The sequence below is a fragment of the Drosophila eugracilis genome, unplaced genomic scaffold, assembly GCF_018153835.1.
Source record: "Drosophila eugracilis isolate 14026-0451.02 unplaced genomic scaffold, ASM1815383v1 contig_2154, whole genome shotgun sequence".
Lineage (NCBI taxonomy): Eukaryota > Metazoa > Arthropoda > Insecta > Diptera > Drosophilidae > Drosophila > Drosophila eugracilis.
Window position 1 is genome coordinate 3649847 of NW_024573038.1, and position 24945 is coordinate 3674791.

The 24945-nt window shown below is 37.5% G+C and overlaps 4 protein-coding genes across 7 annotated transcripts; 3 read left to right on the forward strand and 1 right to left on the reverse strand.

Annotated features, from left to right (window-relative positions):
• The first annotated feature begins 2545 nt into the window (after positions 1 to 2545).
• LOC108108600 (tetratricopeptide repeat protein 27) lies at positions 2546 to 5421 on the forward strand. The gene is made up of 4 exons (XM_017216698.1): positions 2546 to 2868; positions 2928 to 3298; positions 3353 to 3855; positions 3907 to 5421. The coding sequence occupies exons 1-4, from the start codon at positions 2805 to 2807 to the stop codon at positions 5363 to 5365; spliced, it is 2397 nt and encodes a 798-aa protein (XP_017072187.1). The 5' UTR covers positions 2546 to 2804; the 3' UTR covers positions 5366 to 5421.
• LOC108108602 (WD repeat-containing protein 92) lies at positions 5404 to 6963 on the reverse strand. The gene is made up of 2 exons (XM_017216699.1): positions 6582 to 6963; positions 5404 to 6524 (listed from the first exon to the last, which is right to left on the reverse strand). Exons 1-2 carry the CDS (start codon positions 6854 to 6856, stop codon positions 5672 to 5674), a joined length of 1128 nt encoding a protein of 375 aa, XP_017072188.1. The 5' UTR covers positions 6857 to 6963; the 3' UTR covers positions 5404 to 5671.
• A 683-nt stretch (positions 6964 to 7646) lies between these two features.
• LOC108108628 (solute carrier family 26 member 10) lies at positions 7647 to 16729 on the forward strand. Its single transcript, XM_017216728.2, has 6 exons — positions 7647 to 8219; positions 13453 to 13841; positions 13916 to 14624; positions 14678 to 15421; positions 15487 to 15635; positions 15723 to 16729. Exons 2-6 carry the CDS (start codon positions 13816 to 13818, stop codon positions 16321 to 16323), a joined length of 2229 nt encoding a protein of 742 aa, XP_017072217.1. The 5' UTR covers positions 7647 to 8219; positions 13453 to 13815; the 3' UTR covers positions 16324 to 16729.
• Positions 16730 to 20578: 3849 nt separating this feature from the next.
• Positions 20579 to 24854, forward strand: LOC108108611 (CD151 antigen). 4 transcript variants are annotated; one of them, XM_041818236.1, is made up of 8 exons: positions 20579 to 20682; positions 21376 to 21597; positions 23270 to 23372; positions 23433 to 23519; positions 23575 to 23766; positions 23873 to 23968; positions 24024 to 24320; positions 24432 to 24854. In XM_041818236.1, the coding sequence occupies exons 4-8, from the start codon at positions 23442 to 23444 to the stop codon at positions 24477 to 24479; spliced, it is 711 nt and encodes a 236-aa protein (XP_041674170.1). In that variant the 5' UTR covers positions 20579 to 20682; positions 21376 to 21597; positions 23270 to 23372; positions 23433 to 23441; the 3' UTR covers positions 24480 to 24854. The 4 variants fall into 4 exon arrangements, with proteins under 4 accessions (XP_041674170.1, XP_017072199.1, XP_041674171.1 ...); XM_017216710.2 differs by lacking the exon at positions 23270 to 23372 and having other exon boundaries at positions 20580 to 20682; XM_041818237.1 differs by lacking the exon at positions 23270 to 23372 and having other exon boundaries at positions 20592 to 20651.
• The last annotated feature ends 91 nt before the right edge of the window (positions 24855 to 24945 follow it).

The following is a 24945-nucleotide window of genomic DNA, read 5'->3' on the forward strand; positions in this document are numbered from 1 at the left end:
TCAAATGGTTTTTTGCATACCATATATTTGCAAGAAAGATTTAAACTTTTCAAATATATTTCCTATTTTCCACTGGTTTTTCTCCTATTTCATGATTTTATCAATTTTCTAACAAACTGCATTAATATAATTTATTTACCAATTGAAAAATTACTTTAAACGAAGTTATTTCCATTTTATTGTGATTGCAAATTATCAACCTTTAAAACTGTTTTATAATATTAGTGCTTAAAATTTTCTTTAAATAACTAAAATTTCCTTTAAGTTTTCCTAAAAAAGTTATACTTATTGAAATTTCATTTTTGCGATTTTTTCTCCTATTGTTTAAGGTAGAAATTATTTTAGTAATTTGCGTTTTTGCTGTTGCATTTGTACTTATTTTGTACATTGTACCGAAGTATTTGCATTTGCATTATTCATGGCTGACGTGCAAGTTGGCAACTCGGAATGGAGATACAAAAATGAAATAAAAATCGAGCTGCCGTTTTGGGTCATGATGACGTCCACTTAAAAGCCGCGTGCCGGCTTCAATTCACCGGACTCAACTCGAATCCATTTGAATGCAATGTGCACTTGGCCATGCAACGCCGACGTGAAAGAGAGTGTACCGCGAGAAAAGAGGGAGAGAGCGGCATAATCGCGCCAAAATGGCACATGGCAAAAACTTTTGGGATGATGACTAAGCCAAGAGTGTCTAACACACTAAAAGGTTGAAGAGATCTAAAGAGATAAAACAAAACTGATAGCTAAGAGTATTCCTGCGATGAAGAGAAAAACATCTGAAAGCTTTTTCTCTGTTTTATTCTGTGGTGGAATTCAAAATTGAAACGTATTTAAGAGTAACACAGAAAAGAAACGGTTGAGAAAAGCTCGTTTTAACAATTTGGATTTTTAAAAAGAACTTACGATTTTTTAAAGTAAACTAAATTATTAACTTTTAGTTTAACGAAGAAAATTATCTTGTTTCATAAAAACAACCTTAAACAAAAGTGAACGATAATTATTTTTGATTCGATGCCACATATTTATATTTTAATAAATAATCTTCTTTTTTTATAATCAAATAAAGCTGTATAATTGCACGTTATAATTTAAAAAATTATTTTTACAATATGGAAAAAATTTAATAATTCCTATTAATAAAAATGTAAATAAAATAAAAAAATGTAATAAATAAATATATAATTAATTCCTTAATTAAATAGTATTATTTATTATTCTTCCTATCAGATTTATAGTAAAAAAAGTAATATTCATATACATACTTTTATCTAACTCTATCATAAAAAATGATATTAAAAAAGCATAATCCGTAGAGCTAATTAGCCAGCGAAAGAATACCTTTTAAAAATAAGCAATTATAAGATAAAACAAAGCATATTTAAAGTCCAATTAATTGGCAAAGGGAAATACCGCCCTTATCGCAACGTCAGATTTGTTTGGTCAGGGCAACCTTGAACTCAATCAGATTCCTTTCGACGATAAGTACCCGAAGATAACCCCAGACACAGCAATTAAATGCCACTGATATACCCTTTATCGCATCTTTCGCTATCAAGTTTCGCCGGAATATATACAAAGTATCTGGCAGATACGATTTCTTTTGTTTCTCCGCCAGCGACTGTACTGCGTTGGGTATTTTTGATGGCAGTGCACCGCCCCCGCAGCCAACCCATCGCGTTCTCCGATAGCGGCGGCAATCGACGACCTTGACCGTGAAATTTAAATTTAGAAGCTATGGCGGCGACTAAGACGTAAAAAATAAAATACCACCAAGCTTTCCGAAGCTATCTTCGCTATAGTATTAGTCACTGTGTGTTCTGGTAATTGCAAAAAAAAGCTGCGCTCTATCACAGGTAATTCCCCTCACCCTCCGCCCAATAATAAAGATTTCAAATAAATAAAATTTGGCCATTTCACGAGTTAGCTGCATGTGACTTATGTAAATATTATTCGAGTGCGGCGGGCACCTATTTTTAAAAGCGATTTAATTGAAACATGAACTTGCGTACTGGCGCCGTCTCGACTTGGGCAATGATGTAAATCAGTCTAATTATGTGCAATTGAGTGCGGCACTAATAGGTGCAGGGCAAATTTAGCTAAGCAAATTTAACTAAGGCTAAAAATAATGGCTGTGTCTGTAAATGGCTGCTTCATTGATGAGTTTGAAATTACCGCCAAGATGCAGTGTTGGATAACGAATTGGTGTAGATTCATATGGTATTTTTAAACTAAATTGGGAGACGTTTGAAATCACATTTTTCCAATATTATCTGTTTAAGAATTTCCAAACCCGTTTTTAAATATATTAATAATCTATCGTTTTGTCTATTTGGTCTATTGCCATATTTTAGAAAAATTAGGTATATATTTGTTTAACAATCACAAACATTTTCAAATTTTCTTTATTTATATAATTTATATTAAGATAAACCGCTCTTATTTAAAGACCAATTAAAAATTTGTTAATATTTTAAATATACCGCTTTGTCTATCGGTATTTCAAATCAGCTGGTAATTCGCAGAAAATTCAGGAACTCTCATCCCTAATAAACAATCTGCGGTGAAGGCGATATAAACTAAAATATTCTAGAACACAATACGTTTAAATTGACTGTTTAACAGTTCAATTACGCTGAAGATATATAAAAAGTGTTATTAAAACCCCTAAAAAGTTAAGTTTCTCTTAGAAAGGCTAATTTTTGCTTCTAAAGAAACGGTTGTATTTACACGTGGAGCACGTGGAACAGAGATAATTGCTTATTCTATATATTCAAACAATTTCATCACAAAATTTCACTATAATGGTGGCTGAAACATTCAGTGAATATTATATATGCAATTTCAACGATGCGGTTGTTGTAGAAGGTAAAATGTTTTTTTAAATTATAGAAATACTTAATATATATTATATTACCTTAACTCAGATCTGCCAGCCGAACAGCAACTGCGCCAATTGTGGACCCGGCAAAAGCTGTGGACAGTGGAGGATCTTCGGGAAATCCTTCTACGTTGGCGGGAAAAAGGCAAACCAGATTTAAAGACTGATCCCGCCTCTCAGCTCAAGGATTTTCTGCTCCTTATTTTCGCTTTTGTTCAAAATAATTTTACTGGACCCTTTGATAATCTTGAAGGGCTACAGAAAATCCATAGTGAACTAAATCTAGACGATCTGGATGCACAGGATAAACTAAAAGCTAGCGGCGAGGAACTTAACCCAAATGTTAAAACTGGAGAACTATTACTTTTGGCCAGAGAAATACTAAAGGGACTGTTAGAATCCCATCCGCATTCTAAGGTTTGCTTACTTATATAAAGTTTATTTATGTTTATTAATTATCATTATGTTCAGGTGCTGATCTGGTGGAACTTGCGCCTCATCTGCCTGCATCAGCATGTTCTGGATGATTTGGCAGCCTCGCTCTATGAACAATTTAAAGCGGCAGCTGGACTTCTTCATGCTCAAGTAAACCAGTTTGAGAGCAAGGAACTGCAATCCCTTCTCCTACTGGAGTTGGCCAATGGCTATCTACAGTTTCACCGGTCGGAAATAGCGTCCCAATTGCTAGATGACTTATGTAGTCATTTGCAAGTGGAACTCAAAGTAGAGGGTTTGCTGGGAGTACGTACGAAGTTTCAGCAAAAGGCTCTTCCGCAGCTTTGCCTTAAAGTGGAGCACCTGAAAGAGCAGTTAAATTTACCTGCAGCCATCCGTACGAATGAGAAGACAAAATTACCCAAGCTGCTTCTTCTGGAAGATGATACGCGATTGGAGCGGATACGCTTTGTGGAGCTTAAAGACAACGAAGTGATGACACTACCCAGTGTGCTCCAAGCTCTGGTGCTGGCCAAGGTGTGAGTATTGGCAATGGTTAATGAATTTTACTTATATTTTAACTCTTATAGAAAACAACTAAAGCGCTCACAGCCCAAGGATCGCCTGGCGGATGAACAATTGGAGCCATATACACAAACCTTACTCTACCAGGAGCATGGACCTTTACAAGTGCGCCAGGCAGCTCTTCTACTAAACTGTCTGCAAGAATCAAATCAGCGGAGAACCGTCGAACGCAGCTGGAAACAGTGTGAGGAGTGCGTAAAACTGCTGGAAAGCTCAGAGGAGGAGTTATCTCTTCGATCCCGGCTCTCCTACGGCTTTGCGGCCCATCTAAGACCCAAGTGGCAGGTTCAGCTTCAACTTGTGGACCTTCTGCGATCCCTAGGTATGACTAAGACGGCTCTGGACATTTGCCTTCGCATACACGCCTGGCAGCAGGTCATCGAGTGCTACACAAGTTTAGAACTTCGCCACAAAGCGGCTGAAATCATCCGGCAGGAGCTGGAGAAGAAACCAACTGCTTTGCTGTACTGCCTCCTTGGCGATGCCATCGATGATCCCCAGTTCTACGAGCAGGCTTGGTTGCATTCCAAAAAAACAAGTGGCAAAGCGCAGGCTTATTGGGGAAACTACTTCTACAGGACTGCAGACTACACCCAAGCCATGGAGCACTTTGAGATCTCACTGGAGATCAATAACCTGCAAGAAGCAATCCTTTTACGCTGTGGCTACTGCGCTATTCAATTGGAACGCTGGGAGGCAGCTGTTAAACATTATTTGGCCTACACCCACCTGGAACCAAATGGTTTTGAGTCCTGGAACAATCTGGCAAAGGCTTTGATTAAATTGGGTGACAAGCAGCGGGCCCATCGCGTTTTGGGAGAAGCCCTTAAGTGCAATTATAGCAACTGGAAAGTTTGGGAGAACTACATGCTCGTTGCCGTGGACACGTCCCATTGGGAAGATGCCATGCGAGCGTACCAGCGAATGGCGGAGCTAAAACAGCATTACCTCGATCAAGAGGTGCTCACCCGGATTGTCTACGGCATTTCTAAGGAGGATCCCGCCGGCTCCAGTGCCCTAATCAAAAGACTCATAAAACTACTTGGCCAGCAGAGTATCCAACATGGAAATGAGCCCCTAGTTTGGGAACTGGCTGCCTTGGTGGCCCCAACACCACTAAAAAAGGCAGAGAAACTGGTTAAATCATATCGAGCCTACACACCAAAACATTTGGGTTGGGAAACCAAGTCGGAGCATGCTATAAAAGCTCTGGATCTTTGTTTAGAGGTCTGTGAACTTTCATTGGCTGCCATCAAAGAACATATTCCAGACGAGAGTGAAGTAATGATTACCTCGCAGCTTAATTCTGCGAGATTGTCGGGAACAGCTTGTCTGAATGCCCTAAAAAGGGCCATTAATGTAGATGTGCCGGCTGAACAGACGGAGAAGGTGGAGCTGCTTAGAAAAAGGATCGAAGATCTGTCGAAAATTCTCCAAGAGAGAATGAATGCGCCTCGATCTTAGCCGCAAACTTTACTTGACCTAATGAAAATAAAGCGGTATATTGTTTTATAAATGTACATTTATTGCTTCACTACTTATATTTTTGTATGCTAGTTTTGATTTGTGATATAATTCAGGTCAGTTGGATGATCTTGTTTTTGTGATTTAATGGCATTGAGCAGTAAAGAGGTAAATTTGCACTTGGAAAATCCTATTTAGAAGCTTTACAATTCGCAATTCATAAAAATATAAACCTAAGCTTTTACCCATGATCCCTTATCACAAGTATGTGGCGTTTTCCTTAGTTTCTTCTTTATCGATTTATACTTAGTACGTATTCAACTTGGTGGTGATCAAAACGCGAACACTCTGATCGAAGGCTCCACAAACCGCTAGGCCAAGCTTATCGGGATGCCAGTCGAAGCAGTGAACCGGTTGGGTGCTAATCGTGACTGCACTGACCATGTTCAGCGATCCAGCTACTCCCATCTTGATGCCATCCGAGTCATCAATGACCCTCCTATCGGGATACTCGTACTGCCACAAGCGAATCGATCCAGTTCCGCCGCCAGTGAGGAAGAGATCTCTGTTTTGGGGCAAATGACGAACCACCCACACGGTTGCTTTAGGACCGCTGATCACGCCATTTGATCCTACGCTACGACCGGCGTTGCGTTCCTCCACGTAACTAAAACCTTTCGTCGGATGCTGGGTTCTCATATCGTATACAAGAAGTCCGCCCTCCAAGGTGGTCACAGCCAGTTTGTTCATAGGAATATCCCGTCGATCGAACTCGAGGCCGCAGATCCCATTCTTCATGGTTGACTCCCAGCGCACGGAAAGCATTCGAAGGTCAAAAATCTTCAGATCTCCGTTGTCATAACCAGCAGCAACAATGCGCTCCTCGGAATTGTAAGTATTTCCGAAGGCCACTGCCCAGCAATCCCGGCGAGCGCTACTTTGGTTAACGCCATCACCCATTTGCGGCGGTGGAGACATGTCTACCACAGGAGCCTGACCTTGACGGATATCCCAGACTTTAACAGCGCCATCCCGGCTGCCAGTAACGATTTCCGGTGCTCCACAATCGATCTGAGTACCTCCAATTGCGTCGATGGCATTGATAATGGCACTGTGAGCCTTAACATTGTAAACCGGAAGATCTGGTTGCTCCATATCTCTGGAAATAAAACACATATTAAAGATAGATTTCATGTGGTTTTTAGATTACCCCTACAGAACTTGCAGCCTGCCTTCGAAGTCGCCGATAGCCATGTGGCGGTTCCTTAGCGAAGCTGCCCCGAAGGTGCCGCACTTGAATGCCACCTTTTTGTCTACAGACTTCACTTTCTCGAGCTTGTCCTGATTAAGTTCGTAGATGTCCATCACTCCATGCCCGTTGGCCTTGGAGCCCAGAACAACGAACTTTGCGGAAAGGGGCACCCATTTCGTATCGTATACTGTGTAGTTGACACTCTCGTGAAGGTGTTCGATCATCTGAGGCTTGTCCATTCCGAGGATCTTATTTTTCTAATGCTACTTTATGCTAATATTCCAAAAGCGGCCGGTGAAAAGTGAAGGTTTTATCAGAAACAAGTTGTTTTGTTGTCATGGCTACCTCTTCCTCTTCTTTAGTGTAACTGTGCTCGCAGCGGCTTAAATATACCACTTAATTACGAAAATATACTAAATAAAATTGATAGTCCGTTTTTACTCAATATTAATTTTAAATATTACTAAAATACGATCTTCTGCAAGGTATGAGGTACACATTACAAATAAATTAAGATCTAAAGTTATTTAATTATCTAATTTGACAGAATAAGTTAACCTTTAAATCGATTTGAGGGATAGGGAATCATATTTTAAAATTTTAACCTATTTTAAAGGGAAATTATTTTTTTAAAGCTGTCATTTCCATTTCGTACACATGTTCTTTGTTCTGATAACTAAACTACTACTTTTAAAATATAAGAGAAAGATATAAATAACATCAAAATCAGATAAAAATAAACATACCTAATGATACTATGTTATTTGAACTTTTGTTAACATATACATAACTCATATTTTAAAAATATATTAAATTAAAATATAATAAATACTCTACAATTATTGTACTCCTATTAATATTTAAGTTACTTAAACCGTAAGTTGTTATGTTACATGTAATTTAACATTACAATAGTGTTATCGATAAAATTACCAACAAACCAAAACAGCTGTTAAAAGCTTTCAATATAAAAGCTTTGCCGCTTTGTGAGTTTAACATTTTTTATTCAGTTTTACTGGGTCAGTCGAACGCGGTTTTCGTCGCGGATTTTCCAATTATTAGCTTTTGGCGCGAGCATCTTTTTTTGGCGTTCGACCCCCTCGACAACACTAGCAACAATAACAACTATAAGAGCTGCAGCAACAACTCCAATATAAAAAAACATTTTACGTGTGTCGCAAGCGACGTTATTCGGCATAAAAAAAATACACAATTAATGAACGTGCGGTTAAATAAGAGAGAATAAATATTGATGAAATAACGGAACGTCGTTGAACCATAATACTTGTTCAACAAAATCAAGTTAGCATTAATTTGCAGGCCTTTTAGCCAGTTTTATATAAGTGATAATTATATTGGCAAAACAAAAAGTTGCCAAAGAGTGCTTAAAGTTTGAAAATATTCCCGATGCATGCGCCACAAAAGTGTTAATCAAATTTTTACTGGCAACAAGTGATACAATAGCTAGTAATACAATAACAATACCAACGGGCGCTATCAAAAGTTAAAGGTGCCAACAAATCGACAACGACAATATACACAACAACAACAATAGCAGCTTTTACTCATTTGGCAAACACAAAATAATTTAGTTTTCTTAAGGTAAAAACTAGAGAGATTCTTAAACTCTTGACATTTTCCTAGAACATTGCCGAACATTTCTCGTTTCCGTTTGCTTTTCGATTTCTCGTCAATTTGGGACAATCAAATTAATTGTATATTTTTTCAGCTTTTGAATTGCCTTTATTGTTTTTATTTGCTTTTCCTACCCTATTTTCCCCGTTCTTTTTGGTGCACTTGCACTTGACACACAGTCATCGAGTATATGTATAGTGTATAGTACATGGTGGCCTTATATATAGTCGTATGTATGTAGTATATATGTTTATGTCGTTCTTCCGTTTTGGTGACTTTTTGCCAACCTGTCGCGTCACTAGTCGAGAATACCCTCTATATATTGGGATTTGCTGATAAGCCGCAGCTCCGGGAAAACAAATAATGAATGGCACCTAATTGGTTTTTTCTGAAACAAATACAAATATTATGCAATACCTAAGTGCACAATTATTAAAACCTATTAATATACACAAAATTCCATTTTAATTAAGGGGCAAGTTTGTAGGAAAAATGGCTAACAAAGTCATTAAAAAACTAGTTTGTTCTTTCTACTTTTGTACTTTAAAAACAAACTTCCTAGAATTGGAATTATGTAGGCCCGTCTTCCGCCGCAAACAAAAACACAAGTTGTTTGTGAAATGTTTAATTTTAGGTTCTTAATTTATTTCTTTTCGCTTAAAGTGAAAAAGTACATAAAGCACATTAAGTACTTATCAATCAATCAGACATTTAAGCTGATTATTTCAAGCATTATCAGCCATACGTGAGCTGTAAAGATTGCCAATAATCAGGGCCTTGGACGCAAAAAGTAAAACTCTCCAATTTCACACCTGTTTTGGGTGAAACTTTACAGATGAGATTTTCGCGATGAATTGCGATTACCGTAATAGACTTTATAATTAATTGGTAAACACAATAAAGATAAACTAACATGGATTAGCAAATTAATGCTTATATTCGCTTTTTTGCTCGGAAATATCACATTTCTCTAAAGTATAGACTGTTTTTTCAGCTTTATCAGAAGCTTTAGGGAGTACATTTGTGCTTATAGAGAAGAAATTGCATGTATATATATAAATAAGATATATTTAAGAAATACACATACATATGTATATTCAACATTGCAAAATGAATCTGTAAAAATAGAGATAGTTTGAGAACTACAGCAGCGCCTTCTCAAATATTTTTTGATCAATTAAACGTTTTCTCAATTGATTTGTATTTGTTTTGTTGTTTCCATTGCGTTGTCAGAAGTTCGTGCGTGCGCATAGTAGGAAAAATTGGAAATGTTGCAGCCCCAAAGGTTCTTCCCCTACTTCCCCTTGACAGTCAACCCCTGGCTCTAGCACAGAAAAATAAATAAATGCCGCACAATCGAAATCTAAACAAAGAGATATAAAAAATCTGCCAACTGCCGCACCAGCACTTCCACAGAACCTAAACAAGGGAAACTCAAAGTCCAATCGAAACGAATATGAATGCAATTCATATCTAAACGGAAGCTAAGCACACTGTGGGGTCAAATCGATGATGGAACTGGATTCCACCAGCAAGGGTTAATCCGCTGATAAGGGCGTGCCCCATATAGTTTACGATCCAACCCCAAAGGCAAACATACGCGACGAATTGAGCTTTGACCTTATTGTTAACGCAAGGAACCCACAATGTTTTGCTCGATTTACTCATTGCTGTTTAAACAATGGGTCTTAAAGTGAAGCTGACAAAGATATCTTTAACTTCGCTGCTATAAATTAAGAAAAGGGTCAAACAATTTTGACTTTATTATTAGCACAAACCATATAATAATAACGTGTGCCATCGCTCTCTACCAATTTATTTTGGGCTTAATAAAAAGTGACTCATTTGACATCATGAAATATATAGATATTCGTAGCTTTATAATTGTTTGTCATGAATGAATCAGACAACGCACTTTGTAGATAATTGTTGCTACTTTATTTAAATAAACCATCATCTTAAAAAAAATCCTACATTTATTTTTTATAAATAAAAAGTCAACAAAATGAGAACTTCTGTTTGACTTTCTGTTTAATTCTATTAAAAATTAAGTTTATAAAAAAGCTCGCGTGCTCCATAAATTTTTCCTTAACGCCAGACAAATATTTTGCCAAGAAATACCCGTTTATGTACTTCAACGTCAGATTTATCACATCAAGGGGACAGCATCAGCTGAATGTAGAAAACAGAGGCCCGGGTTCAGATCCGATTTTAGTATTTGCTTCAGTTTTCTTCATTAGCCGGAACAAAGAAGTCGGTTCAAGTGCGTCAGCAGAAGTCACGGCAAATCAATCATCATGATTGAAGTACGTACCGACGATCAACCAACTTCATTCCATAAAAAGTTCTCTTCGAAGTTTTTCTGCGTTATCTCTGGCAGTTGGTTCCCACTTACGTAATCAATATTTTGATATCAAAAACACTGCATATGGTGACTACAAATGTGGGAATGCTCGGGCTAAACTGTAACTATTTCATGGCCATTGGTTACTGATAAGAGGGGGGTCAATATATCGATAGACACCTGCCCGGAGATTCCCCTTCAGTTTACACGGGGAAAGAGTTCAAATTTCAGTGTGCTGACTTGACATAAAAAAAGAGCCAATTTTAACCTTGAAACTGATACCGTTTCCCCTTGAAAATTTCAAAGGCTTTATAATTATATGAAAAATAATAATACTTGTGTCATATTTTAACGTATTTCAATTCTTAATTCCAGCAATAACATTTTAAAGAAGGTTTCGTGCCCCTAACAATAGTATTAAAATTTAAACTAATGACACTTAAAGCTCCTACAAAATTGGTTAAATTTTGTTATATAACATTAAGAAAAATAATATTCAGTTTTAACCCTCCTCATCAATGAAGACACCAAGCCACATGTTTTAGTACAATGGAATTGCGAAATTGTCTCTGTGTCGAGGTTAAAACATTGATTAACGAGTCTGATGGAAGTGCTTTTGTTGCTGATAAGCAAAGTGGACACTTTCGATAAGAATTCAGCCGCGATTTTTGCCCAGACACTTGTGTCCACATAAATATTCCCTCTCCTTTCATACATAAGGCCTTTCCCTAACCTTCGGTTCCCTTTTGGGCTAATCTCGCTTTGGTCATGTGCGTCCAGGCCTATTGCATAAGCGACTTTGGTTTTGACCCAAATGTTGGCTCCCGTTTTTTGCACTATTTTTTAACAGTAACCGGTTCGTTGGTAGAACTAATGAGGTCCCTCACAGTTACCGGCAACACAACAATGAGCCAGGGGCATCACAATTAAACCGGATTTGAGGTGTTTGCTCTATATATGTATATAATAAGCTCGTTTTTTATGGATAAATTCGGATTAGTCATTACTTTCGAAAATCAAGTGCAAGAGAGAGAGAGAGAGAGAAATTCACAATTTCCGTCGAAACGAAGGCAACTGATTTTGGCCATACGAAGTTGTGGAGCGTAAAATATTATGGGTCATCAATTTAAAAGCATTTGAAAAAAGTATTCCTTTGATCTATTGTTAATTATAGTATTTTTAATATTTCATTTATTTACTGCTCAAATACAAAATATTTCAAAGGTTTCCTTGTATCTATCAACCACCTAAACTCTAACAAATTCATTTCACACGCTTCCATTTGAAATGCAAATGTAATTGAAACGGTTGATCTCGGTAAGCCAGTGATCTTTTTTGATCTCCTGATTGATTCCAGATGCTTGCTAAGCATTACTTAGCATATAACTGCCGATACCTTTGGTTTCTCAGTCACCTTGCAAATTGTTGAACTTGACATTGGCAGCAAGGTCTCAACGGATTTCGACTGAACAAAAACTGGGGAAGTACTATATGATGCAAGTGACGTTGCCAAATAAAGCTTTCAAAATATATTTTTGGAGTTATTTGTTGTTATGCCTGGCTGCCTTTTTGTAGATCCGGTTTATGAAGTTGTTTACTTTGGTTTATGGAGTGCCATTTTATGGTCACTTAGCAGGAATTGTGTCAGTTGGTAACGGGGCTTTGTTGGTTGACTAAAGAACTGAGTAAGAAGTTATCGTGGGTATTTGATTACAAGCTGTGTTTTACAATGGCGCTTTATTTAATTGTTCTAGGCCTAAATGTTGTTTTTAGAAACAATTGTATTTTAGATCTTCTCAATTGAGAAATGCGCTGTTTTTGGTTAAATTGTGAGTGGTGAAGGTTGTAGTTCCTTTTCAAACTAATGCAATGCTGAAATTTACCTAATTTCGCTCCTAACTTATTTCATATTTGTCATCCCCCCTATTCTTATTATTTGTTCATTAAACCTTTAACTATCATTTGTTGCTAACAACAGCTAGCCTATAGACACTAGTCATAAAAGTTATCTACCATGAACCGATTATTAAAGGTGATTATGGCTTGAACCAATGAAACGAGTAACAAAATCCGCAAAATGCCCTCTACTGTTATCCCATTTGTCGCGAGTGTACGTTACTTTATTGAGCACTTAGCAAGTGGCTTTCGCTAGACGGTAATTGATGATGAACATCTTTAGAAAATACGTCAACAGTAGACACTTGTCAACACTGCGTATGCGTAATAAATGTCAATAGTGAAAAAGTCTTCAGGGAGTTCTATAATTTTCGCCAAAACATTGCGTTCGCAAAAAGAACACATGCTGATCAAATAATTAAGTTAATTAGCATGGGCTAAGAAATCGTGATTCAGAATAACCAAAATGTTCACGAGTTTTTGGATATTATATTTAAAGATCTGTCAGTGATGATAGATGCTTAGTCGTGTGTGGTGGGTGATAAGCTTAGCATCTAGAGAAACTCGTTGTTTTTGATCGAAAGTGATGCTAATCGCTTGCGGTTGGCCTAAGTTATCTAACTGTTGTGAAATACTCACTTCAGTGATTGAGATTATAAACTTCTAAGTGTATTGTCAGAAACTTTCCAACGTTCACTATCTCGTATTTAAAAAGTGTCAATGCTGATAAGAAAACAAATTAAGACAAGTGCTTAAAGATTTTTAAGAGATTCAAAAAAGTAATTTCAATGGCTTTAGATAAGATGCCCTAAAGTACCAAGGTCAAAAGAACTTACTGAACTGACTTTTTAAATTAGAAAGGTTTAGTGTTCTTAGGTTAAACGCATTCCTCATACACCATTAGATATATACCTATTTTATTATATACCTATTTATTATTAAATTTTAATTTTATTTCAGAAACCAAAACACCATCTTAAATCCTTGCCCAAAGGTGCTTGGAAGCGATTAAAAGACTTGCACGATCGCCAAAAGAGGCGGCGTCACTTACTAATAGAGAACTATTCCCAGGATTTACATATCGACAACGAACCTGGTACTTTATTAATACCCATTGTACATACCCACGAACCCCCACCAAGTAGAGCCACTGGAACAATACCCAAGAAACCTAAAGACGCTTCCCCGGATCAAAGTTGCCCGTATTCTCGCTTCAGGCACTTGCAATTCCAACGCGATCTACGCATCCATCCCTTCACAGACACCAATGCGGAACGTGTCAGGAACAACAAGGACATAGAAGTAGAAGAAGATTTAGTCAAAATGCCTAGTGATAAAGAGAGCCCTGAGTGAGTTATATAAAAGGTTTCTACAAACCTATTAATAAAATAGATATTAATAATATTTCATATTTATCTTACAGATCCAAACCACTTAACAATAACAACACAAACGGAAATGGTGGCAGTGCAACAAGTAAGCCAAAGATCCAGCCTAAGTACAGCATCCATCGGGATGTCCTCACCCACGAGGTGGTGATCAAACAAACGGGCTATGCGGCCCGGGACAAAAGCATACCCTCCTCCCTGCGGAACTGCTGGCAGAGCTGGAACTTCTTTGCACTCTTCACCGGCGTGATTCCTATACTGCAATGGTTACCTCAGTATTCCCCAAGAAGAGATCTTCCTGGCGATATTATCGCTGGTTTCACAGTCGCCATTATGAACATACCTCACGGCATGGCCTATGGCATTTTGGCAGGAGTTTCGGCAGGAAATGGTCTCTATATGGCCGTCTTTCCGGTGCTAGCCTACATGTTCCTAGGCACATCCAAGCACATCTCAATTGGCACCTTTGCAGTGGCCAGCATGATGACGGCGAAGGTCGTGGATACATATGCCAATGTGGAGGACCACCATCACCACATTTTGGCAATTAATGGATCTGGGTTGCTGTCGAATGAAACATCGACTGCATCACCTCTCCTGCTGTCAAATTCCTCTGTACTTACGGAGGCCATCACCTCAACCACCGCATTACCACTTCAGCTATTAAATTCCGCACTAAGTGCGGATCCCATCACAAAAGTGGAGGTGGCCACGTCTTTGGCTCTCACCGTTGGCATTGTGAACGTAAGTTGTCTTTGGAGAATCTTGTAGATATCTTAGCTTATGATATATTTCAGCTTCTTATGGCTTTTCTAAGGCTGGGAACATTGTCATCCCTGCTGAGCGAACCTCTGGTCAATGGATTTACGACAGCTGCAGCTTGCCACGTGGTCACTGCCCAGCTTAAGGATGTCCTCGGCATCTCAGTGCCCCGACACAAAGGCGCCTTTAAGATCATATACACTGTTATTGATGTAATCAAGGGTGTCCCAGATACGAATCTTGTGAACTTTGGCTTTTGTATGTCCGTGATCGTTTTTATGATGATCTGCAATGAGATTTTAAAGCCTCGCCTGAGTAAACAGTGCCGCTTTCCCCTGCCCGCAGAGCTGATAATGGTAATCGGTGGCACCCTGATCTCCAAGTATTTCAACCTCCACATCGACTACAAGGTGAATCCGGTGGGGACAATACCAAGCGGATTGCCGGAACCCGTTCTGCCGCGCTTGGATCTTGTGCCAAAGGTAGCTGTTGACTCGATAGCCATTGCTATAGTCACCTACTCCATTATCATGTCCATGGGACTGACTTTCGCCAAGAAGCATGGCTATGAGGTTAGGCCGAACCAGGAACTATTCGCCATGGGCATTGGCAACATGGTGGGTGGCTGCTTCTCCTGCATTCCCATGGCTTGTTCTCTGTCGAGATCCGTGATCCAGGATCAAACGGGTGGAGTTTCGCAAATTGCTTCATTAGTATCCGCCGCACTGGTGGTGGTCACTCTCATGTGGATCGGTCCCTTCTTTGGTAGTTTACCCAGGGTAGGTTAAACATTCGATATTCTTAGTATTGTATTCTCTATTTAATATTTAATAACTGCTTTCAGTGCGTTCTGGCGGGCGTCATCATAGTGGCATTAAAGCCGATGTTCATGCAAGCCAAGGAGCTGAAAAAGTTCTCTAAGCAGGGCAAACTGGAGATGTTCACCTGGATATCAACCTTCCTTTGCGTGGTGATCATCGATATAGACATTGGGTGAGTTGAAATTTAATATTACAAAGCAATATCTATTGATATTTATTTTCTGAAATCCATATTAATTATCTTATTTTTCCCTTACAGTCTTTTGATTGGCATCTGCATCTCTCTGTTGGCTCTGTACATCAAGGGTCTGAAACCTTACTCCTGTCTTTTGGGATACATGCCAGAGGCCCCTGGAATCTATATGGATCTCAACCAACATCGGAATGCCATGCAGGTGCCCGAGACCCGCATCTTCCGCTACAGTGGATCACTTAACTTTGCTACAAGTTTGTTCTTCCGACGTGCTCTATATGAGGCAGTGGGTCTGGATAAGATGCCACTGACGAAGATCAGCAGCAATAGCAATAGTCCCAGCAAGGGCAGCAAAACCAGTTATTCCCCAGTATCGCAAAACGGAGGCAAGGCGATCAATGATCAATTGGAAGAGTCATCTAGTCTCTTCAAGGTGCTCATCCTGGACTTTTCAATGCTGGGACACATAGATGTAGCGGGATGCCGCACTCTCACCGATCTGAGTAAGGAGCTGAAGGTGCGAGGAGCCCGTTTGCTGCTGGCCAGCCCAGTGGATCGGGTGTACGATACTTTGGTACACAGTATGGCCCTCAGTGAAGGACCTTTTGAGATCTTCCCAACGCTGCACGATTGTGTGGAATATGCAAATGCCTGTCGAACGGCGTGAGAGGGTGATCCTGATACTGCTCCTCTTTCCCCTGACAAGGCGGAGGTGGAGTTAAACCCAGTTTTGTGATATGTCCAAGTGATAGCTTGTGAATCGTAGCACCAAAACCCTCTTCCTAGTTGCTAAGACTTATTTTAAACTGAATAGAAACAATGTCGCCGTCTACAATCAAGCAGAATAGGCTAAGTTTGTTTAAGTGCCTCCAAAAAATATTGATTTTTGTACTTAAAGCATACACAGCCCACCAGTCAAGGCAACCGAAGAACTTCAAGCGATCAAAGAGTCGCATTGATTTAGTGCAATTTGTACCAAAATGAACAATTCAAACACACACAATTAGTTATTAGGATTAATATGTATGGAGATGTATAAACTGTACATAAACATTAAACTGAATTTGTTGAAATTTTGATTATTGTCCATGCTTATTCGGGTTATTACTTGTTGGCTTAAAATGTTGTCCAATTTCTATAGCATATCTTCGGGCTTGTTACAGAAAGCTTTCAGTATGCTGTACACATTTTCGGTATTTTTTAAGAGAGTTGCCTATGCATAAACATTTAGCAGACTTAAATGAGAAGTTAGATTTTATGACAATACATTGTACATATAAATGGAATATCCATAAAGTTGGTTTAATATAACATTAGCCATTGATCTACCTGTCATATATTGGTTTTTGCACATAATGGAGCTTTGATCTATTTTATTTTATAGGCTTTTTTTTATCAAGTATATGTGTATACGAATCGAAATATTTGGTATATTTTATCCAAACATGGCTGGAAAGCATCCTCATATTGACTGGAATAGCTTGCTTACGAATTCATTTCTAACAAGAAGAAACGCTATAGTCGAGTGCGGCGACTATAAGATACCAGGTAATGTTTTATACAAATTTAAAATAATAATTTTGCTTGTGGAAATTCACTAAGTGCCACCTTTTGTCAGAAAAAACATGTTGAGTAACTGATAGTAACGTCACTCTGCATGTGAGGCCTTATAACCTATATTTCTTAATATATAAAGAAATAATGTTCCGATTTAAAAAATCTTTGGTAAATCGATAGCTATTGACAAAAAATGTTATAAAAGGTCAAACGAAGGCGTTCATAATAAGGAAGCTGAGATAATCTTGGGCCTTCATCATGCCTAATCTCAACCTTTTACCACCTGATACCTGAGATCTCAACGTTCATACATCCTTATGAAGATACTTTGTAATCGCTTTCTCATACGTGTTACATACTTTTCAACGAATCTAATATACCATTTACTTTACGAGTAAAAAGACATTTTCAGTGATGTATTCGCATTTTGGAGTATTTTGTGGTGGATGCACTTTATTTATTGGTACCTCACTAAAATATTCTCTAAATGATTATTTTTAATCCCAAAATGAATGCCTAAGGCGTTCACGTAATCTGTTTTACAAACATAGTTTCCTAAAACAGTTGCTTTTTCAGAGTTTTCTGAAATGATATATTTATTATATTAGGTTAATGGTTCACAATCCAAACCGCCTCCAAAGGATTGGATTTGCAAAGAAACAAGGAAACGAGCTTATCATTTATTATATTTTATTAGTTTATACAACTCTTGAAAATGATCTAGAATATGCAACCAAACGTTTATTACCGAATAGTATCAGATTTTAGGTCTGAACTCTAACTATATATATTTCAGAAATCTAGAGATACTTGGCACTTCGAACGGAAATACCCGACCTGGTCGAAAGGCAGAATATCCAGCATTTGGCTGACACATCGCCACGTACAATCGCTGGAGCTGACACCGAGCAATTAGCGGGCACATGACTAAACTCAGATGTACTTTTCGGCAGTTTGTTTGCCCAATATTTGTGCGTTTTCGTGGGCGGAGTATATGGAATATGGCTTGAGCGGCGGCCAAAAGGGAATACAATTGTTCCGACTGATTAGCCATTAAATGGCTTCTGGACGAGGCCACAGAATGCACTTGGAGTTTGTTTGGATTTGTGTGGCACATGGGAAAAATTACACGACTTGAGTTGGTCAAGATCTGAGAGTCGGTTGCGTTTTGTGGTTGTCCACTAAAATGAATGCCAAGTCCTCAAGTTCAAATTTTTTGAAGGTGATTTTGCGTGGAAACAGAAATTTATTTTTAAGGTTTATATTACAGTTAAGAATTTTTGTATTTTATATAAATTCTATATAATTAACTCTGTGTAACCTTTCAACTTTCTTAATGAATTATTCAAGAGCACAATGCATTCCCATAGATTCATTAATTTATTAATGGAATATGTAAATTAATTATTGATTAAGTTAACTTTGATCTAGAGATCAGAAAGTGGAGAGGGCATGAGTCAAGTTTTAGAATTTATAATGGCGAATGAGTCTCTGATCAGCTTTTGTGTGATATTTATTATTATTTTTATTTTTATAAAATAAGTAGAAATCTTCTAATGTTTCACACAAATTTACATTCTACACTTAAGTATTTTGATGTGTTAATTATGTTGTTTCAATTTTAATTATATATTTTACTGTAGTCCCCATCTTTGACTCATTTCAATCATTTTAAGTGCTACAATTTAACGCTTCTGACGCTTGTCACCTTCAGAAAGCTCAACGAGGCTTTCAACTAATCGGATCTCGGTAAGTATACATATTTTCCTATTTGAAATTGACTTGCTTAAAATCGAATTAAGAATTCCCCATAGTATTAATGATGCCTTGGCCCCTTGAGAAGGAATCACACACAACTTCAGTTGCCAGTTTCGATTTTTGTGCAATATATTATATCACGTGGAAATTGATTTTATGGCATCTATAAAACGCAAAAGGTTCCCACAGCGAGTGTATAAGATGCAAAGTCAACAGGCAGAGTAATTGTTTTTCATATTTTTTTTTATTTATTTCTACGTTATTTCTGCCTTGCAACTTCCATACGTGTGGGAAATTACGGGGTCGGCGGAGGGCGGTTGTTGTTAACACGGCCATAAAAGTGCTAAACAAGCCAACAATTTGAGCGCTTTTCAACAGTGCTGTGCCGAGTGCAAGTGAAGCTCCCCTCGATTTCTTGGGGCAGGTGGAGATATTTGTGTATCGGCAGCCAACTCTCTGACCTTAGCTTGGAAATTGCTTACGAAATTACTCAGCTCAGCCAAAACTATTTGTTAGGCTAACAACAAAATTGAGCTGTTAATTGCCGAAGGTTGCCCTCTGATGCAGCCACTGAAAGTGATAAACAGAGGCAATATTAATCGTAATACAACGTTAAGAAAGAACTAACTTTTAGGGTTCTGCTTAAACCGAAACTTAAAGAAAAAATTAAATCATTTTTAATTCTTTTCAATATCTGCTGATTAACTAATGGATGTATGATTTAAGATGATAGTGATTTGGCATTGGCATTCGTTCGGCATTCTACATAATTTGTTTTAGGAAAGGTATAGTTGGACATGTGTTAGAAACTTCTGTTAAAAACAGAAAACAAATACAAGAACAATGACCTAAGATCAATTAAAGATGTGTCTTAGAATATGTTTTATTTTCAGAAAGAAAACTTTGACGGAACTTAAGTATGGCCGTAAGTTTTAATAGCTTTCAAAATCGGCAAAGCTGTATATTCTGAACAAGAACATGGTATGAATGCATATATTATATACTATATATTTATGTGCGTATGTAGTATAACTGATCTGTTTAGACTAGACTCCAATATCAGTAGTTCAAGACTCCAATATCCGTAGTTCAAGTAGTAGTAGTATTTTTGCAATAATCAATTATTCTTATGTTAAATAGCTGAAATACTAAAAAAAAATAAATAATTCTCGTAAATCCTTCTTACCTCCTGGTCTACCAAAAGTCAATGATCCGCAGTCCACGAGCAGACCGAAAACTAAAGCAAATATCAAAATTCGCTTGCCCATCAATATTTGATTTTTGCAATTGCCCAAAATGAAACAAAGGTGCTGGCTGTAGACGGAACACATTTTGTTTGCTCAACGCATTTTCACATGCGGAGTCGGCAAAGTCTCTTCAACAACAAAAAACAAAACAATAACTGAAAAATAGATGAATAAATAAAAGAGAAGTACGAAAACATTCAGAAGTGTTTGCGGTTTGTAAGCGAGCAGTTCCCCGCCGCCAAAAATCGGAGGCTCAAGTCGGATTTGGTGTAATTTCGAGAGCCAAGACCAGAAAAAAATACCAACAACCAAGCTCTTTGTGAGCGAAACTAATAAAAAACCGATCGCACCGACTGTTCCCACAACCAGTTTCAAGCGAGCTCTCGAGCGGTAGAGACGTCGCCTCCGTCCCGCATATATAAAGTACTATATGGTATTATATCCCTCCGATCCACTCATTCTCTGTAAGGCGAGCTCTTGAAACGATGTTCAAAAGACATCGAGTGAAAAATATATATAGTTTGAACTCCTAATTTTATCCTGATAATACCTATAGTGATAACTACCAGCTAAGGATAATGATACCTTGGCATCTGTGACGTAACTGCAAAAGCAAATGTTAAAAGCAAGACGGCAAAAAAAAAAGTTGTTTGCCATGGGAGAACTGCAATTGACAATAACAACAACAGCAACAATCGAGTAAAAAACTCAATAACAATTATCAACTGCGAGTGACGCTCAAAACCAATGCAAGAAACCTGTATTAAATAAAAAAAGTTTAATAAAAAATCGAGAGTAAATATTAACGAATATTGCATAAATTGTTATCTACGTAAACTTCGCAGCCTCTTGCGATCTGAATGAAATAAAACGAATAAGCAAAGATCAACAGAAAAGCAAAACAAAAAGTTATAAAATGAGTTGATAAATGTGGTGGATAATATTTGAATATTTTATTGAGAAACATTCGAAAGTTAAAATAAATGCTTAAGTAAAATGATCAATGAAAAATAAAATTGATTTTCACACTTAAACACCTAAACATAGTAAACAAAAACATTTAAACATAAACAAATGTCAAGCGAAAATACTTTCCTATTATTTTATACCAACTAAAACTAAAATTGTCTACAATTATTTCCTTCTTTTTTTTATAGCCACCACGCCTTTGTCCATAACAAATTCCCACTCTTAGAGTTTCTGTGCATTCAAGTGCAACTTAAAATAGTAGTTGTTTCTTTCGTGTTGGCTAGTTTTGCTTTGTGTTTTTGCAAAACAACAACTTTGAGGCACTTTACATAGACTAACGCTGAGAAAAGAAAACCGCCAAAATTGGTTACCTAACGAAAACTTCGTTTGTGCTACGCGACGGCAAGCTTGTAAGTAAATTTGTTTATTAATTAATATTACACTCTAATAAGGTAGTGTTACATCATATAACCTTAAATGAGGTGCGGATTGTAAGGAGTTTTCTCCATTCAAGGAACACAAAAAACTGTTTCATCAAATAGGAACAATTCCCCTTAAACTTTTTTCACATGGATTATAAATTTATACAAACTGAAAAGTATAAGAATTAAATTGTTCAGCATTGGTTTTGATTTTAAATGAAATGTAAATTTGTTTGTATAAATAAATAAGAATTATTATCAAATCGATACTGGAATTAATGCGAGCTGTCATTTTATTAAGAACATTTTGTTTAGTTAAGTTAAGACAAAAGATCAGTAAAAGATCAGTTGATCTTTAAGCTAACTATAATCTGCAAAAAATAGGAAATTATATGTTTTAGAACCGTAAGTTAAGGAAAGTAGCAGAATATCTTTTTTAAAATATTCTCCACTAATATTCTAAGTTTTCCATAAGTAAGAGAACTTAGAATCCAAGTTAAAAGTGATCCATTATGATGTGTAGCACGTACAGCTTAACAATTACAATAAACCTAATTGGTTCCAGCTTTCAGGTAGAATCAGATATAGTAATATAGCCCCTCCGCCAACGCCCCATCATTAATAGTGACTTTCAGATGACTTACTGTCATCTCAGGCACGATTCCCCCAACATGATAAAGCCGAATGAAAAATAGTGAATATATTCAGACAGTGTGAGAACATTTTTTAATGGCCCCGACAATTACCTGGCGAACTCTACTGCGGCTTAACTTATTTGAATTTGGTTGGAATAATGCTCGAAATGAGATGTCGTTTATCCCAACTAGGATGAGGGGGAACCGATTGCTCAGCCTGCAATTACTTTTAATTAGCATTTAGAACATCGCAGTCGCAGCTAAGATGAATCAGAGTTTCGGGGATGGGGCGGCACTTGTAAAAAATAAACCCCTGCAATTAGCTAGCAATTTTTCGGTCAGGCTATTACTTTGATTTATTTGTTTTGATTGCTCCAACTTCAGCTGGGAATTCGTCTCGGAATCGGTACGCAGCGAACCCTTGAAGTGAGCATAATACCCCGTAAGTAACCAAAGACGCTTTTTAAGAGCCGTAACTGACAAAATCCACAAAACGTTAACAGCAACCGCCGATAATGAACGCTTGTCTAGGCGCATTGCGTTGGCAGCACGGCTGCGGCGGCGCTGTTGCCAAAAGTGGGTCATGGTTAAGTGTACTTCGGTCGCTTCGCGGTTCGGACCCGGCTTAGAAACAGCAAAACAGTCGGCCGAGACCACATCTGCGCTTGCGCACCTCTCACCAATCTTCACTCTCGATTTTACAGCTGGAAAATTGTCGATCTATTAGATATAAAATAATTAGTTGAGTATAGCAATTAAATAATGAAATATTTTAAAATTCCTGGAAAATTCTTTTATTTAAATTATAATAATAAAAGGCTCTTTTCTGTTCTTATAAAATAGTTTGTTCATCAGCTTCAGATTATTATTTTTAGTTCACATTGAAAGGATTATTTTTTTGAAAAATGTTTAGAAACTAAACTAAATATCTTTCTTTAGTATATATAAATAAATAATTTAAGTAATTAAGAATTTGTTAAAATGTATTAACTAACTCTAAAGCCATTCCTTTTTTAATCATATAGAGTTACCACGTCATCCAGAGCCTCAGCATCATTTCCTATTCCCAATCCTTTGCATCATCCTCCTTTCATCATACTCCCTTGGACTTGTCACCTTTAAACAAAAGTAAACAATTTAAAGTTTGTTTTCCCAATCGAATTAAATTAACTTATTGTTTATCAAAAGGAAGACGATATGGGCTTCAGTTCGCGAATGGACTGCTGCGGGCAGTTCGTCAAGTACAGCCTTTTCATAGCTAACTTTGTGATATTTGTAAGTATTTGGCTAATACAATTGGAATAAGTAATTAATTTTAAATTAAAATTAGGTTGGTGGAGCCATTGTCTTTTGTCTTACTCTATGGACTCTGGTGGACCGCAGTTTCGTCAATGAGTTGCTCGGTACAAATCTTTTCTCAGGAGCTGTTTATGTTCTGCTGGTTACATCGATCATCATCTGCCTGGTGTCCTTTTTGGGTTGTGTAGGTGCTGGAAAGGAGGTCAAATGCCTTTTACTTACGGTAAGTACATATTAGTGGTAACAATTTATAAAGTAATTATTAAGTTCTGCTCGACTATGATGCAAGTACCATTTAACAATACCTTAACTCGTTTTCCCCTTTTTAGTATTTCATAATAGTGGCTTTAGTTTTCGTCACCATGCTAATTGGCGGCGTCTTGGGTTACGTGTTCCGCGAACGAGTCCAGCAGACCATGCGGCAGGTGAGGCAAATCCATTGATAAATATGAGCCACATCATTTAACCTACCTTTATCAGGAAATGCGATCCACCATGGCTTTGTATGGCAGCAGAAGGGAGATCACCCAGGCCTGGGATTTGACCCAGGAGCGTCTGCAGTGTTGCGGAGTTGACACGTGGCACGATTGGAACAGGTACGGACCAGTGCCCGAATCCTGCTGCCAGGAGCTCTTTGGGGGCCAACGTAAGGAGTGCACCATCTTCCCAACCATCACGAATCTGTATAACCAAGGCTGTCTCTATGTGACGACAAACTTCATCAGGGATCATGCGGCAGTTATAGGAGGCACCTCCATAGCGGTGGCTATTCTGATGGTAAATAATATCCCACTTAAAATGTTAATTAGATAATTTATGATCCTATTGCCACAAATACTTAATGTTAAATGATGTTGAATTGAGACTAAAACAACTTTAATTTTTTAGATCTTTGGTATGATATTCTCCTGCCTACTGTTCAATATGATCGAATAGCGCCAAAGAGAAGGAGAACTCCATGGCCACGCAGGAAAAACAGCTACCAGGGGTCCGGAAGAAACCCATTTTTAAGAGTACTTCCACTGGAGTTATATATATTAAGAGTATTATCCGTTTGTATTACGTATGTACAGATATAAGTGTTTAAATACGCATAACTAGAGAGTATTCAAGAGCGAGTAACTGGATTGTATTGTTATTATATGTTGCATAATTTTGTATTATTTTTTATGTAATTCTGTAAATTTAGTCCTAAGCCCCTTCAATCAATAACCCAATGCAGTTGCCTATTTTAAGTGAATCTTTTCAACTGTTTATAGAGAATTTAGATGTCTGTCCATTGTTGTTTCTAATAAAATTAGTTTAAAACGACTTTCGTGAGTTTAACAATAGTTTATTTTGTTCTTTTTTATGTTATATTATTTTATGTTATATGCAAGATGCAAGAAATATCTTCTTGAGT

Excerpts from the sequence above, each read along its gene's own strand:
- LOC108108600 (XM_017216698.1), top strand. The coding sequence starts at position 2,805 with ATGGTGGCTGAAACATTCAGTGAATATTATATATGCAATTTCAACGAT. Across the intron at positions 3,299-3,352 it reads AATCCCATCCGCATTCTAAG|GTGCTGATCTGGTGGAACTT; the intron begins GTTTGCTTACTT and ends CATTATGTTCAG. Across the intron at positions 3,856-3,906 it reads GCTCTGGTGCTGGCCAAGGT|AAAACAACTAAAGCGCTCAC; the intron begins GTGAGTATTGGC and ends TAACTCTTATAG.
- LOC108108602 (XM_017216699.1), bottom strand. The coding sequence starts at position 6,856 with ATGGACAAGCCTCAGATGATCGAACACCTTCACGAGAGTGTCAACTAC. Across the intron at positions 6,525-6,581 it reads GAAGGCAGGCTGCAAGTTCT|AGATATGGAGCAACCAGATC; the intron begins GTAGGGGTAATC and ends TTTTATTTCCAG.
- LOC108108628 (XM_017216728.2), top strand. The coding sequence starts at position 13,816 with ATGCCTAGTGATAAAGAGAGCCCTGA. Across the intron at positions 15,422-15,486 it reads TCTTTGGTAGTTTACCCAGG|TGCGTTCTGGCGGGCGTCAT; the intron begins GTAGGTTAAACA and ends AACTGCTTTCAG. Across the intron at positions 15,636-15,722 it reads ATCATCGATATAGACATTGG|TCTTTTGATTGGCATCTGCA; the intron begins GTGAGTTGAAAT and ends TTTCCCTTACAG.
- LOC108108611 (XM_041818236.1), top strand. The coding sequence starts at position 23,442 with ATGGGCTTCAGTTCGCGAATGGACTGCTGCGGGCAGTTCGTCAAGTAC. Across the intron at positions 23,767-23,872 it reads TCAAATGCCTTTTACTTACG|TATTTCATAATAGTGGCTTT; the intron begins GTAAGTACATAT and ends TCCCCTTTTTAG. Across the intron at positions 23,969-24,023 it reads TCCAGCAGACCATGCGGCAG|GAAATGCGATCCACCATGGC; the intron begins GTGAGGCAAATC and ends TACCTTTATCAG.